This window comes from Citrus clementina, unplaced genomic scaffold, assembly GCF_000493195.1.
Source record: "Citrus clementina cultivar Clemenules unplaced genomic scaffold, Citrus_clementina_v1.0 scaffold_1, whole genome shotgun sequence".
Lineage (NCBI taxonomy): Eukaryota > Viridiplantae > Streptophyta > Magnoliopsida > Sapindales > Rutaceae > Citrus > Citrus x clementina.
The window spans coordinates 7,729,220-7,745,192 of record NW_006263303.1 but is presented as its reverse complement, the minus strand read 5'-3'; the positions used below and the strand labels follow the sequence as shown (position 1 = coordinate 7,745,192).

At 34.6% G+C, this 15,973-nt stretch overlaps 2 protein-coding genes across 13 annotated transcripts; one reads left to right on the top strand and one right to left on the bottom strand.

Annotated features, from left to right (window-relative positions):
• Positions 1-3,184: 3,184 nt before the first annotated feature.
• Positions 3,185-7,769, top strand: LOC18055979 (cytochrome B5-like protein). Of its 10 annotated transcripts, none has more exons than XM_024192424.1 (8): positions 3,185-3,311; positions 3,516-3,576; positions 5,745-5,945; positions 6,084-6,195; positions 6,279-6,319; positions 6,449-6,526; positions 6,661-6,752; positions 7,530-7,769. In XM_024192424.1, the coding sequence occupies exons 4-8, from the start codon at positions 6,117-6,119 to the stop codon at positions 7,594-7,596; spliced, it is 357 nt and encodes a 118-aa protein (XP_024048192.1). In that variant the 5' UTR covers positions 3,185-3,311; positions 3,516-3,576; positions 5,745-5,945; positions 6,084-6,116; the 3' UTR covers positions 7,597-7,769. The 10 variants fall into 10 exon arrangements, with proteins under 10 accessions (XP_024048192.1, XP_024048193.1, XP_024048197.1 ...); XM_024192429.1 differs by lacking the exons at positions 3,185-3,311; positions 3,516-3,576 and adding exons at positions 4,326-4,641; positions 4,759-5,346 and having other exon boundaries at positions 5,904-5,945; XM_024192426.1 differs by lacking the exons at positions 3,185-3,311; positions 3,516-3,576 and adding exons at positions 4,326-4,641; positions 4,759-5,346.
• A 553-nt stretch (positions 7,770-8,322) lies between these two features.
• LOC18055978 lies at positions 8,323-15,821 on the bottom strand. 3 transcript variants are annotated; one of them, XM_024192420.1, is made up of 15 exons: positions 15,646-15,821; positions 15,388-15,528; positions 14,075-14,130; positions 13,769-13,943; positions 13,166-13,267; positions 12,699-12,770; positions 12,153-12,269; positions 11,450-11,527; positions 10,811-10,873; positions 10,643-10,739; positions 10,423-10,501; positions 10,137-10,348; positions 9,333-9,478; positions 9,074-9,196; positions 8,323-8,846 (listed from the first exon to the last, which is right to left on the bottom strand). In XM_024192420.1, exons 2-15 carry the CDS (start codon positions 15,472-15,474, stop codon positions 8,694-8,696), a joined length of 1,560 nt encoding a protein of 519 aa, XP_024048188.1. In that variant the 5' UTR covers positions 15,475-15,528; positions 15,646-15,821; the 3' UTR covers positions 8,323-8,693. The 3 variants fall into 3 exon arrangements, with proteins under 3 accessions (XP_024048188.1, XP_024048189.1, XP_024048190.1); XM_024192421.1 differs by having other exon boundaries at positions 15,388-15,518; XM_024192422.1 differs by lacking the exon at positions 13,166-13,267 and having other exon boundaries at positions 15,388-15,821.
• Positions 15,822-15,973: the final 152 nt, after the last annotated feature.

Sequence of the window (15,973 nt, the reverse complement as noted above, 5' to 3'; positions counted from 1 at the left end):
AAATCTTTATGTATATATATATAATGAGAGAGTGTTATAATAATTTATATATGAGGAAATGAAATGATTTATACCTCTGAATCCTATTTGTCATTAGACTTATGTGTCTATTCCTAATGGTCATCTACAAGCATCTCATCCTCAATGAGATTTTGCTGCTCTAGTGTTGTGTGTGGTATGTTGTGATGCTCTTTTGTTTGCCTTGTAACGGGCGGCGAATTGATTGAAGATTGATGCTACAAAAAGTAACATTGAAATTGAGTAAATAATAAGCTAAAAAATTTCAAGTTTCGATTAATCGATAAATAATGATGGTTTGATGCACTATAATATACCTACATTACGGAGCACGTAATTTTTCACAGTCTGTCAATATTTTTTGGCTTTCTTCTTTGTGTTCGACTCAATGGTTTATAAAACGTTTCTATACAATAATTCAACCCAAAATTTTAAGTTAGTCTAATTATCTAATATTTAGTAATATAAAAGTAGTACTATACATCTAACAATATATGTTACTTACAAGAAGAAAATTGTCATTCAACAACAAATAAACTTCAGCAAAGTTTATTTTAGAAGAACCGATGGGCTTACATTATATGATGCGGGAAATTTTCTTTTTCGTTTTCACGACCCATGCTACTGTAAGCCTCTGATCGCTTTGAAAATCCAAGCATGTAACAACCAAAATGAGAAAGTCATAAAACCTACTGTTAAATATTCAATATTAGAAAACTAATTGATCCAAAGAAAATTATCAATGCACTTGAACCCCTATGTAAAGCTATAAACATTATACTTTTCAATTTCATGGTTTGACTTTTCTAAACGAGTCTCTTTAAATTTCTCATATTTGTTGTTTAGTACATTATCAAGACTTTCATATATCATTTTCCACGACAAACGATCCCATGGACAATTTCAAAAGTGATCTATATCATTTACTTCATTACACGATGCAAGATATTTTCTTTTTCATTTTCACGACCTATGCTAATGTAAGTTTCTGATCGTTTCGAAAATCCAAGCCTGTAACAACCAAAATGAGAAATTCATAAAACCTACTATTAAATATTCAATATTAGAAAACTAATTGATCCAAAGAAAATTATCAATGCATCTAAACCCCGATGTAAAGCTATAAACATTATACTTTTTAATTTCATGATTTGGCTTTTCTAACCGAGTCTTTTTAAATTTCTCATATTTGTTGTTTAGTACATTGTCCAGACTTTCATATATCATTTCCCACGACAAATGACCCCATGGACAATTTCAAAAGTGATCTATATCATTTACTTCATTAACCAATGGGAAATTGATTTGACAATGATCTTTTCTTCTATTTAGTATTCTATTGATAAAGTAATAAAGCACGATCTTTAGTGCATCATCCATAACCTCGAAGTTCAAATCCTCAAATCTTGAGTCAAATTGCCTAAGATTGACGTTGCAAAACAAGTCGTCAAAATACGTATTAAGTAGCCTATGCAGTGTTTTGACTTTTATAGTATAGCATTTTCACAATAGAAAAGTCTCATAATTAGGCACTATTCTCCAACTGATAAGCGTATCAAATGCTCACCAATTTGAAACCATAACTAATATGTCTCGTTGCAACCCCCATGGGCCACTTGCCTAAGCAACACATTATGCAAAATTACACCACTGAACGGAAAGTTTCGACACTCTAAGAAATGCCCAAATATGTTTTGCCTGAATAGTTGTAACTGTCGTTTTGTTAAGTTTTTCTAGATTGCTTTTATGGCTGCAGCTAATTTGCACATACTCGAAATACGCCAGGGAAAGTGACCGGCATAAGCTAACTTCATCATGCCTAGTTCATTTCTCGATCCAGCTGGATCATGGTTTGCTATTTTGGATTTTGTTGTGTATCTATTACATTTATAACATTATTATATTGCATTAATAACAAATTAATAACCTCACACTAAAAAAAACTGTAACTTCATGCAACAGAAGTGTACTAGGTACAATAGGTTGCGCGACTAACGCATGCATGTCGCACATATTAGGTGTGACAAGCACGCACATGTTGCACCTGATCAGGTGCAATGGTGCCATGGACGGTAGGTTATCACACGAATTTTGTCAAGATTGCACCAAATTCTTGTGATAGGCATCCCGTCACCCACACCACCAACATCACAAAGACTTCAATCCTCTATAATCATTACTAACACAACATAATAACTTTGAACTAGCCATTGATTTTAGATCTTTGTTGTGATTTTGGTGATGTTGGCTGTCGAGGATGGACTCTGACGTATTGTGGGAAATCACTAGCGATGAGTGACTGATTTGGGTAAGAGAGATGGTTCTATTTGAGAGAGGAATCTTAGTGAGAATGAGAGAGGTATTTTTGTCACTTGATGTTGTTTGGCTCATGTTGATAGAAATAAACTCTTTCGATCATTTGTGAAAAATATAAAACTTTTTTGATTAGTTTTGTAAATTTCCCGATGATAATGGACCTGCACCCATAAGTATTTGAGTCCTAGTCTTTATGTTGGGACTCAGAGTTTCCCTCTTAATTATTTAATTAGGCAAGAATAGATATTTTTCTTGAAAAAATGTAACTAATTAGAGTAGATTCATCAAAGTTGATTTGGGTTAGCCAGTGATAAACTACATAGGGACAAGCAGGAGTGCTCTCCTTCACCTCCTCACATTTTCCCTTTTATGAGGACATCTTTTTTTTTTTTCAAATTTCAATAAAAAATTATATTTGCATTGATAAAAGTTTTTATTCATCTGACTGGCTTGAAGAATATTTTAACAAAAAGGGCTCAAAATAATATAATTATCATCAAAATCAATTTAATGAGTATGTCAAGTAAAAACTTATTTGATATATTTTAGAAAATTAAATTTTATAAGTAAATTAAATTTGTCCCCATTTGGTCTAAAGTCCGACTATGCCACTAGGGTTAAATCTTAGTATATTTCAATAAATTTTTAATTGTAAATATTAATGATACTTTAAATATAGCATATCAATATTTTTTAAAAAAAAATTCTAACTATAACGTTACAATTAGATTTTAAGTTACAAAGTTTTTGTTGTTTATTTTTTATTTAAAAAAAAATCAAATAATTTATGTAAACATCCCTCACATATTGTACTTGCCTAGGCCCAGTAGCATCCCAGAATCAAGTAAAACCAAAACCAAAACCATTGCGGCTGTGTGAGGGGCTAAAACGGAAAAGGTAGAGTCTCTCCGGCAAATCTGATTCAAATCTATCCACTCAATCTGATCCTGATCCATTGTTGTTTTCATAATTCATAGGTAATTACTTGTGACTTTCTTTTTCTATCACGCCATTCATCATTGGCAGTGTCACTCTTTCACCAGTACACAATGTTAAACCAGTGGCAGCACGTCAGTGGCAAATAAAATAAGCAAAATAAATGAAAATAAATTAAATCCAATGTATACGCTTTGTAGCAAAAAAAAACTCCCAAATAGTGTTTGTTCGTTTGTTGTTCTCAGGTGGAATTGCAGAACCTTGAAAGCCCCGCAAGTTCGATTGCAACCTTTTTGTTGATTTAAGGTAAGGTTCTGTTTTTGCTGTCAAAGCTTCAATTTTTTTTTTCTTTTGTTACTGTTGCAGTGCCCCTGTAATGCTTTAGCTTTAGAAGAGACTGATGGTTCAATTTATAAGATACCATTGTATTTGTGTTCGATGGGTAGAGCTTAATTTGTATGAATAACTCTGTTTATTTGATAGTTTAAGTGACTTGCTTAATTGATATGCCTGAAATTCGTGAATTTAGTTACTTGGTGATTTAATAGGAATATTTGTTTCTTTTGAAAGGTTTTGAATCTGGTTTTTGGGATTTGTTCAGCTTTATGCAGTTAGGGACTTGACGGTTGGCTTGATTTGAGATTTTGGGTTTTGTGCAATGTAATAGATTTAAGAAGAGAAATATGGGTGAAAATTTTTAAAACAAAAAGAGTGCGAGAATTTAGAGCCTGCTAGAAAGCACTTTTTTAAAAACAAATAGCATGGCTGCTCAAATAGAGAACAAAAATATTTAAATCAGTTCAATTTAAATTCTTAGTAGCACCACCATCAAGCCGGCACCACCATCAAGCCAGCACCTTTCACAGGCAATTCCATAGTGATTAGGGATGGCAAAAAAAATTGGATCCGGTCCGTATTCGTAAAGATCCGCAAATTCAGATCCGGAAAAATCGGATCCGTATCTTAAAAAATGAGAATCCGAATCCGGATCCGGCTTATTTTTAATTAAATTATTAATATAATCAGTTTTCATTTGAAAAATACATAAACTGAAATTGGGGAAAAGAAAAACAAATCAATCCCAACAACCCTAAAATCTAAAACTGGAAACACACACTCACAGCTTCACTGCTCAAAAGTACCCGCTGCAGCCGAAATCGGAAACAACCCCAAATCTATAACCGTCGAACGCCATCTACCTCGCAGTCACTGTCATCAAACGCCGGCTGCGTCGCTGAGCTAGACACGCGTTGCTGTCGTTGAGTGCTGGCTGCCCAGCCTCGCCTCGCTGACCGCACTTTGCTGTCACCAAACGCCGGCACGCCGCTGCATCTTTGGCTCGCTAAGCTTACTGCATCCTACTGCATCTCTGTAATCTTCTTTGACTTTGCAAATTACTTCAATTTCTATAATTTTTTTTTTTTTTGGCTGTCACCAAACCACTTGTCGAATCTCATGCAACACATCTCCCTTGGTGACTTTGAACAGAGACAAGTGGCTGCCATTAGCATGCTGTTGCTGTTGCTGCTAATTTTTAAGATTGAATCTAACGTTTTTCCCTCTTTCATTCTTTGAATCTCAACAACCACTTACAAAATTTTAACTGATTAATTGATGAATTTATTAACTAGTAGTCAGAATGAATTTATGGTTTCTGGCTCAATTACTTTAATTAAATGCTTTTTAATATAATGTAAATTTATAAATGCTTAATCTCATTCTTAAATTGATATATTTTTTACTTTTTACGGATCCGGATATCGGGATATCCGCCCGCAATCCGTGTGGATATTATCCGCATCCGGATCCGCAAAAATTTACGGATCCGAATGCGGATCCGGAAACAACAATGTCAATCCGGATGCGGGATCCGGATTTTGCCATCCCTCATCGTGACTGCGATCACCCAACATAGCTCCACTGCGCCACGTCTTCAGTATGGAGTCGATTAAGTCCACTATCAAGTTGAATATCTTGGCGAATAAGTCCAGTAGTCGAATATAAGGTCGAGAAAGTGGAGTAAGTCAAGGACGAGGTTAAGGAGTTGAATACGAAGTCAAGTGCAAGATCGAGAAAGTTAGTATAAAGCTGAGTGATTTTATTTGATTTAAGGGTATTTTAGTATTTTCATAGTATTTATTTGTGATAGTTTGGCATGAATGGGGTACATCTATTATCTAATGCAAATTCCCCCCACTGTGTTGGACTCAAACTTTTCCTCCTAATTATATAATTAGGTAGGAATAGGCCTGTGGGTAAAGTGAATATATCCTCCAATACTAATGAGGGTGGCTATATCTGAGTTGTACCATAAAAGTTAATCTTCTTGATAGAATTTTGATTGTACTATCAATTAATTTCTTATTAACATATCAGTAATAAAACAAAATATCTTAACTGTAATATTACTGTTAGATTTTGAGTAAGTTTCAAATAGTCAATTTAAACAGCCCTCATACATTGTACTTTCCTAGGCCAAGTAGCAGTAGATGTAGCGGCCTAGAACCAAGTGAAAACAAATAACACCGCGGCTGTGCCGGAGAGGGAATACTAACAGAAGTAAAATCTATCCGGCAAATCCGATTCGAATCTCTCTACTTAATCTGATCCATTGCTGTTTTTATAATTCACAGGTAACTAATCTGACTTGTTTTCTCTATCGCGCCATTCATCAAGTTAGTTACTTCTTTAGAGCTACTTACTGCACTTGTTTGCTTTAAATATTCTTTACAAGAGCAAAGTGACTAGTAGAAAGCACTCTTTTAGAAAAGAACTGAAATTTGGCTTATTATCTGTAAATCTATTGAAAGCAGAGCACGTAGCAGCTGGGTAGTGGATTTTGAAAGATGGTTATAATCGTGGCCGCATTAATTTTAGGTGCCATTTTGGGAGTCTTTATTTTCATCCCACGACACCCTGCATCTGGTAATCTTTACATTTCAAATCAAAGGATTTGAAAGTGTTTATTTAATTGTGTTTGATATTTTTTCTTCTGGGTGTAAATGCAGGCCATTCAAAAAGTACTCACTCAAGTGCTAACAGTAACAAGGTATTATTAATGAATGATTGAACTGGCATGTAATAGGATAAATGATTGTTGCATGTAGGTCCCTAAAATGTCTTACATTGTAATAATTTTCATTTTACTGAACATTTAGGTTTTCGTTTTAATTCTTAGGCATCAAAAATCTACAGCAAAGATGAAGTAACATTGCATAATAAGAGAGATGACTGTTGGATCATTATCAAGAACAAGGTATTAGTATTAGTATTGTCTTGGTTTTTGGATTTGATTCATGCAGCTTCTGCAACCGGGAACTGATAATAATGTTAATGTGATTTGAGCACTTTTATCAGTTTCTTGTGTTTCTTGTCTCATTACAACTGCAGGTGTATGATGTTACCTCATATGTAGAGGAACACCCAGGTGGCGATGCTATCCTAGCACATGCTGGTGATGATTCAACTGAAGGATTTTATGGGTATGCATCTGTTAGCTGACTCCTGAAAATGTTTTTTTGCTTATTCACATGGGTCATTTGACAGTAATAGGCAATTCTTTGAACTTTTCGTGTGTCCACAAGTGTTTGTTAATAGAAAATGTCTTGTTGATTATTTATGTGATATATAGTTACCGTGCTTTAAGTTTGCATCTCCTTGCTTTTTCCTTTTGCTAATGCATGACATTGGACCGTGTGAAAACTAAGTCTTAAGCACCTGCTAAAAGTTGACTGATAGTGGTTTGATATTGATTTATACTTGCTGTATCCTTAATTAAATTCTCCTTATATCCAGGCTTGGATCTGCCTACTTATAATTTATACGGCTGACTGACATTAGAAGTTAGTTAAATTACATTAAAGTTTATTATAGCAGTACAGAGGCCTAAGTTGAATTCCTGTCTCAAAATTCTTGATTTCTCTTAGTCCTGCAGTGCAAAATATTTGTATATTGTGGGCCTGTCGAGGGAATCTGGGTTATCAAAAAATATGAAAAAAAAAATTATAATCTATTCATTAGATGACTCTCATTGGCAATTTCACTTGTTCTTGTGCTTCATTTATGCAAAGTTACACTATTTCTTCATGTTTCCAACTTTGTGACAAACACATCATTCCTATTATTGTGACGCATAACAAGATCACAAACAGAATTTTCATTTCTTACGGATTTTTAATCTGAAGTTATATTTTCTTTCTTTCTCCATCATCTTACCTGATGATACTCTTTAGTTTAATCTGTTTATATTAATCTCACAGGCCACAGCATGCAACCCGAGTCTTTGACATGATAGATGACTTTTACATTGGGGATCTGAAGCAATAATCACTTGCAGCCAACGAGTTGTAAAATTAACAACAGACTCTGGACTTCCATGTTTTATTCTTCCATTGTCTTTTTTTTGCCTAAACTTGCACACCTTTTGTGGCCATTTACATTTTAAGAGAAATCTTTCCTTTTCTTTTATCTGCCCTTATTTATATATTTCTGCTGAGTGAGCTATTGCTGGTCTTATTTATTCAACACTTTTGTCGTTTGATTGAATACGTAGAAGATAAACTAGATGTATTTGACGGAAAGTATACTATGAATGTAGAAGCTTTCCTAGCCCAATAGCATGATATACCTCAAACTATAATGTCTGTTGCTGCTGTTGTCCCCATTGATAACGAAATGATAAAAGAGTTTCATAAATTAGGATCTTGGCTCATATGGAGGACCATACATGGTGTCATAAGACACTTTCTTGAATCTCAAGTCTCAAGACTGATGAGTATCTGGCTCATTCATTGGCAATGGCTTGAGCGTTTTTCTGTTTTTTTGGATTCAATATCGAACTGTTGCTTTGCCTCACAGTTGCCAAAATATAAATCAATTTGCTAAACAAGCTTATGAAAAGTATTCTCATTTACATCAATAATTTTGTGTCGTCCGCCTGATAAATTATTGTCTCCATGCCACTGCAAATACAAGTCTTATAGTTTCATCTGGCGGTATGGAATTGCTTTCGTATTTTGCAACAGAACAAAGAGAAGAGGAAAACACTTTGCAAATCTGACAATCACCACTCCACTCTTTACTACTGCCCCAGTAGGAGTTGCAGTACTGTCTTTTAGTTTGAGTTTCGACTGTATAAGAATCTATAGATTACATAGACAAATGAATACAAATTACATGATCAGCCCAAACAAGGCGGGTTGACCCTGAAGAATCAAATCGATTGAATGGGGATTATAAAAATAATGAGCCAAAACTTCCTAAATCACTAAAATCAATCAATTTGAATTTGCCTAGTAATACAAGAGGATCAATTGAACCACCAATAACCAATTACATATAATTTACTTTGTAACGCTTGCTGCTTACCAGATCACAGAGACCAAGAAGAACGCTTCCAAGATTATGCAAGCGGAAGGTCAATTTTAGACATCAAATTTTTTAGGTTGGCGCCACTGTGCCAAACTTCTGGCCAGGGAGCTGAGAAATGAGACTTTCGGAGGAGCTCCTTTCTTCCCGTATAAGTGCTTTCCTCCCAAATCTGTAAATTTTGGACCCATATCCTTGCTTCTTTCAATCTGCAGAACATGTAAATACTGCTGATAAGAAGGTTGTGAAAATCAACTAAGGCTACTTGTGTTTTGCTTTATTGCTATCTCTCGGCCCATAAACTTTACATTTTCATTTCTACCGTGTATGTATAATAGTCCTGACATTTAACTGTGAAAATGAGATTTAAAGCATAGATGATAGTAAGATCTGTCATTGGAGTTATACTGCTGCTTTTGGCTTTAAATGGGCATACCTTGCTTATCTTCCCATTCTTCAAGTGGTATCTGATACCAGACCAATTGATAGACTGAGAGAAATGAGAACGGAATGCTGACAGAGGGTACAAAAAGTTATCCACCACCAATGCAATAAACACCTGATTGGGAATACTCATAAGTTATGCCGATAATGTGACAGGTTGTAATACACAGCAGCGATTAGAAACACTATTGATTCTACAAAGGAACTCTACGAAGTCCTTCGACCAAACAAACAGAGCAAAAAATACTTACAAGGACCCAGTTATACGTAGCAAGTGAAAGTTTAGGTGCCTCAGGGGATAACATGTTGCAAAGTTGAACTTCTATCCTTGTCAAGTTCCACATTGAAAGAAGTTCTGTGAAGGTGCATATAGCTAGGCAGCTCACCAATAACAAACCTGGACAAAGGCAATTTTCTAGGTTGTAAGAACATAATTAAAACACAAAAATGAACTTTTCTATATTAAGCTTCCGATTCCTAATGTCTAAAAGTGAGTAGATAAGAAGCTAAACACATCAGAATTAAAATTAGACTACCCCAAAGCTGATACAATGAAGTGTGAACTACCGAAGCATTTACAGAGGGACGGGGCAAGACGTGATTGTAATCTGTGTGTAACATCCAATATTAAATAATTACCAACACAACTAAGGTCAGAGTGCATGGAATGCTTTTCTAATTCTCAAAAAGACTAGCAATCCCATTGATTATTAATCCACTGCAAATATTTCATTGTCCCTTAAATGAGATGCAAAAGCTGTATCATTGAATAACGATCCTGTATAAACAATACAGAATATATTAAATGCAAATTACATCCTGCATTAGTAACACTAACAGAATCTCTGTTTCAAACAAAAATAACAAGCAAATCCAAAAACTAAAGGGTCACCTTCTCTAGCAAGCAAGTAGATGCAGTTCAACAAAACTTGCGGATTTAAAAAAAAAAAAAATCAATGTTTTAGCTCCTAGTCCCTTTCCTTTCTTTTTCACTATGCAATGATTTTGCCTGAATCAAGACTAACCTACCTAGCAAGGAAAATTAGTGTGCTCACCACCAGATGTAATGTTTGTTTCCTCAAGTGAATATCCTTTGCCATAGATTCGCAGTACTGCTGCAACATGTATCAATGCCATGAAGTATGGTGCTGCAAATCCCCAAGAGAGATAGCAGTGGGAAGAAAACAAAGCACGATTCATTATCCAATTAACTTTTGAGATGTATGATTCCAAAACAAATGTTTGCTTCCTCAAGTAATTCCAGTACCTACAAAGGAAGGGAGAATGTTAACATGAAAAAGATGCATAGAATTAATCATAAATTGAATGAGTATCACAAACCTTCCAAAACTAAGATCACTTGCAAGAGGATGAGGAAAAACAGCAACCGGAGGAGATGTAATGAGTCTATTATGAGCCCCTGGGAAGAAACATCAAAAGAGAAAGTACTCAGCACAGGCAATGTTAGTGTTAAATTGTGATTTTTGGACATCTGTAGACAGGTTGCTTCCAAGTCCACTCTCATCAAACTTGAGGAGATAGCTTCTGACGAGGACATTACCAGCTAGAGCGGCAAGAGTCATATCATCAGAGTATCCACCATCACGAAGTCCAGAAACCACACCATAGCGGTCAAGTCTGAAATCATCAGCATGCATCTGAAAACAATTTAAAAAGTTAGATTAACATTCAGTTAAACATGAAGCATCTTGATGGTACAGTCACTTACCATCATACATCCTCCCCATAGAAAGAATGTTTTCCCCCCAGTAGCAAAGCCCATCGAACAAGGCTGTGCATAAACAAATGTCCAACGTTTACATGAGTTGAATGAAAATGGAGAAAGTAAGAAGGATAGCAAGCTAGCAATAAACTATTGCAGTTTTTTGTATCTAACTGAATAGACCATACAGATCAAAGCTTTACCCAAACCTACTCCAGCTCAGAACTTGGCAAGAAAATCAAGAATATCAATAGTGATGATGATGGCAGTAGAGAACTGATCACCATTAAGCTGTAAGCTCATTTTTACTTCAAATTTTAGGATTTGATATTTTTCATCATGCTAGCATTTGCATGTTTCACAGAGAACTCTCAAGATTGTATATCATATCAATCTCTTATGACATAATTCTTGGCATAGATTGTTCAGTAGTGGATCAAACATAATCGCATTCGATTCTCTCCATCTAATTGATACAAACTAAGTCTGTAAGTTAATCTTCTATATTTTTGCAGTTACAGTAATAGGAAGATCAAGACTGAATGGAACAGAAACATAAGAGGTTATCCAAGATGAAATTAGACTACATACACAAATTATATCGCATAAGAAATTTAAGTAAAATAGCAATGGATGGTACCCTACCATATGGTATTCATAGATACAATAACTCCCTAAACTTCCAGAAGGTAAATCAAGAGGGTATCCTGTTTGAATAAATATCTGCACAACAACACAGAAAAAACTAATACCATTAGAGGAATCCAAGTTTTGAACCCATTGCCAATAAGGATAACAGAAGCATAAACCTAAAGAAAAAGCATTGAGACAAGTATTTATTTTAATCCAATTACAAATTAAACTTGCAGAAGGAAACAGGTGTTCCTATGCTGGGCACTACGAGGTTGTTTGATAAATGTCTGAAGTCTGAAATTTTATTAATTTCAGGCCTTTTTTAAAATATGTTTGTTTGTTTTTTAGAACTTATGTCTGATTTTCAGACATTTACATCTGAATAGAAAAAGTCAACTTTTGTGACTTTTATCTGAATGAAAAAATGTCTGAATGACAAGTAAATATTATATTCCAAAAATATTTTTGTAAAATAACTTATTTCCTAAACTATAAAATCTAATCCTCTTTTTTTGTTTTAATTTACCAAGACACAAATGTCAAATAACCAAGTTTAAGATGTTTTTTATTGTAAAAACAAACAAGATGCCACTTATATTCAGATATTTAAAAAAAAAAGACAAAAATGTCATTTAGATTTTCGTAATCAGACTCATTCAGACTTTAGAAAAATTCAGACCCATTTAGTTTTCAGACAAAAAACAACGCTACCTACCTCAGGGTTCTTTTCCATCTCAGTTGTAAGGGCTCCAATTGTCCCAGGGTGCAGCCTAACATCATCATCTAAAAATAATACATACTTGCTGTCTTTATGCATGTTCTCTACTCCAACCTTCACAAAAGAAGCACAATTTATATCTTCTAAGTGCTAATCAAAACAATTATCCAATATAGACAAATTAACAAACTTCATAATATTCTACAAAAAAAAAAACATAATATGAAGAAATTCTCAACATATCCAGAACCTGTTATCTGTTTCATAAGTTTAAAACAGAGGAAAGAATTGTTTGGTGTTGTATTTGAAAAACAGAATTTGAACTGAAATTCATTGTTCAAAATATAGTGTTAAATTGAGGTGTTTTATGCAATTTGGAAAACAAGATTTCAGAACCACAAATTTTTTTTTTTCATTTTTTGCATATACTAGTATGAGATACATTTTCATCGTTTTCATTTTCATAAAATTGCTCTAAAGATATGTTACCAGACATTTCAAAATTGGAAAAAACGAAAGCCAATTTCTAAACTTGCTACATACCAATTGGTTGTGGATTTTCTGACTGCAAGTTGTTGATAAACCAGCTACAACAACCTTAGCATCAACATCATCCTGTGGAAATAAATAATTACACACACATCAGGAAGGGAAGCCAAGGTGAAGAAGACATTCAAACAGATTCCTCAAACACCCAAATGCCAAATGTAAGGCAAGTATTTAGATTTGACATCAGTGTTATATGCAAGGGAAGGACCCACGGAACCACATCTTTTACATAACTTTTTAAGATATTTTTAGACCGTTGGATCAATTCACATTCAATGATTGAGATTAAATCTGAAAAGCATAATTGATGGACAATTATTGCAGACATCGATTTAATCTTAAACATTTGAGAATACATTAACCCAACAGTTTGACATTTTGTGTGAAAATTTGCATAAAATGAGGCCCCTGTGAGACAAAGGCAATCACGTGAACAAAGCACATTTTTTAATTGGACATACCTTAAATTCTTGTAATAACCGTAACACAGAATGGTAAGCAGGGTCTTCTTTACTTTCCACTACAAAAAGAAATTCTAAAGGACCACCATAGAGAGATGTAACCTGCATCCAGCAGTGAATTAAAATGAAACTAACTCGAAAGCAATCTACTTTTGGCAGCTACGGAGGAGGAGGAGGAGAGAAAAAGAAGGAAAAACAAAAAAGCCTTATGTATGGTGTTTTGAAATTTTACAACCAGAATAATAGCTTCTACAATAAAACAATCTGAAAACAAGATCCAAATGCCCAAGTATTAGCTTCAAAAGTTCAAACACCCGACCCTGTAAAGTGTAAACCTAATATCCAAGAGCATATTTTTTCCTTTTTCTTTCTTATCTGATTGCTAACTAGTTGTTATTTTATACTAAATCGAAGCAAGAATTTTACATCTGCCCTGTTTCCCTAGCAAATGTTACAAGTTATAATCTTGTAACAACATAATATTGGTGATGGAAACCCAATAAAGGCGTGAACAAAAAAGGTCGCCAAACTTCACAACTGTTTTGCAGATTATCAGTAACTCAGAGTAAGTTCTGGATAAAATTCCAGCATTAAAGGACTTACTTGAGATCTCCAATTGAGTAGATTGTGTTCTCCAAAACCTTTTAGAGGCATGACAACAGTCACTCTGGGCAGCTTGATCTGATTGGAGTGCTCTAGTTCACTAATATCATGACAAAGAAATGAAAAGCTATTGCCACATCTCATGCCATCTTTCATTCGTTTGATCTCTCTATTCCTGAGAGTGGAAAAACCATTTACAGGGTAAGCAGTGCCTCAAATAGCACAGTCAAGTGGTTATACAAAACTGTAGCAGAACATCAGCCATGGAGGCTTATCACCATCATCCTGCTAAGAAAATCTTGATACCTGACATAGGCAGCGCAGGCCCATCCAAGAGCAAGAATCAAGCAGATCATACATCCCTACAAAAATTGTAAAGATATTGTAACTGAAGATGTCAGAAAAGAAATATGCTCTAGTGCCACAAAGAGGAAGTAAAATGACAAAATCACCAGCAAGCAATGCAGTCTAATGAAAACATAAATGTAAAGGCCCCAAAGCAATAGTTGAATCATAAAAATCTTCAGATTTTCCGAACCCACAAGAAAAAAATAGATATAATGATCATCTATGTTTAAAAATAAGTATGCTGGAAAGCTTTCCAATTCTGAAGTACCATATAAACAATCAGAACCATGTAAACCACGTGAACAACAGGGAGCATGTGAAACTCCATTACATATAAAATAAGGTCTTATTTTATCTGAAACATCACCTGACACTTTTCTGTGTTAGGCTATACATATTCAAACTAGTTCTTAAAATTCTAACTCTTTTGGTAAGAATGTGAATTTGCATTGCAGCTAAAAGTTTATAGACCAATGAAAGGGATTCAATACTATACAGTTGTGAGTTCAAGTTTTGCGTTAGCTGTTCTAATTTAGTGCTAAGAGATTTAAATTAGGATTTCAACTTTACTGTTGGAGTTCTCAAGTTTTGATTTGAAGGTTGTAATTTTACATACATTGTATTAGCCAAGCCTCTGTTAACAATGAAACGGCATCCATCGCACAACAGAAGCACGCAAAGGGCCCAATAGAGAAAGCAATTCCAAAACATTGAACACAGAAAAACATGAGCGTTGGAGCTCAAACAACAATGTAGGATGATCCTGAAACTAGTAGCTATTCAACAATGCAGAAGAAGTTGAATCCAACGAAAGGACAAGCTTTTATCAGCTTGAGAAATAATAATAATTGCAATATTAAACAACTCCAGGAAGAAGACGATAATTTAAAAAATAAAGGAAGAAAATGTTATAATGAAATAGCAACCAATAAGTTTACACTGTACAACAATACAACACAATTGTCACCAAAATTTACAACTTTTGAACTCTACTGCGCCAAAATTGCCAGTATCAAATATCGGTCACATACATTGAGAATAATTATATTTAGAAAAAAAAAAACGAAGTAATAGCTTAATTGAAAACATTTATGAATATCATATAAAAAAAAAGAAATAATTCTTTTCATAAAGAAAAAAAAACACGTTTTAAACTCCAAAAGATGAGGAAGAACAATTTTGGCGTAAACAAGGCAAGAATACAAACATGGATCTGAAAATTAATTGAATAATTAATAAAAGGAAAAAGAAAACAAAAGCAAGAGACGTACCTGGATCTGAATGAAAACAGCGAGCGGAGTACAGAAAGCTCTGGCGAGAGAGAAGAGAAGCGAATCGATGGAGTCCAATGCAGACATTGTTCCTCTCTCTCTCTCTCTCTCTCGTGTCTTCTCTTCTCTGCCTACAAAATCCTAAATTTTAGCCGTTAACCGTCCCGTATTTTTGCTCAGATCGCCATGACCGGCAAACGGAAACAACTAATAACAGAGGAGCACCAAAGAAAGAAAGGGAGAGAGAAAATAACAAACCAAATGGAGGCCCGAGACCAAGCGAGTGGTTAGTGCGACAGACAACTCTTTTTTTGGTTATATTTTTATATTTTATTTTTTTAATTTAAAGTTTGAGCTGTACAGTGTTTGTGTGTTTTGATTATTGAAAGATAGAAGAGGGAGAGACCGTTAGATAGATGATGACGATTTTGGTCATGATGGTGGGTCGTTTGTTATTTATAGTATAGGATTATGGACCCGTGTGAGAGGTGGCTGGCACGTGCGGATGCATTACTCGTGGGGCAGATGCTATAATTTGAAACGGAACCTTCCTTTCGCTGTCGCTTTTCGAAGCCTTCTCCTTCGC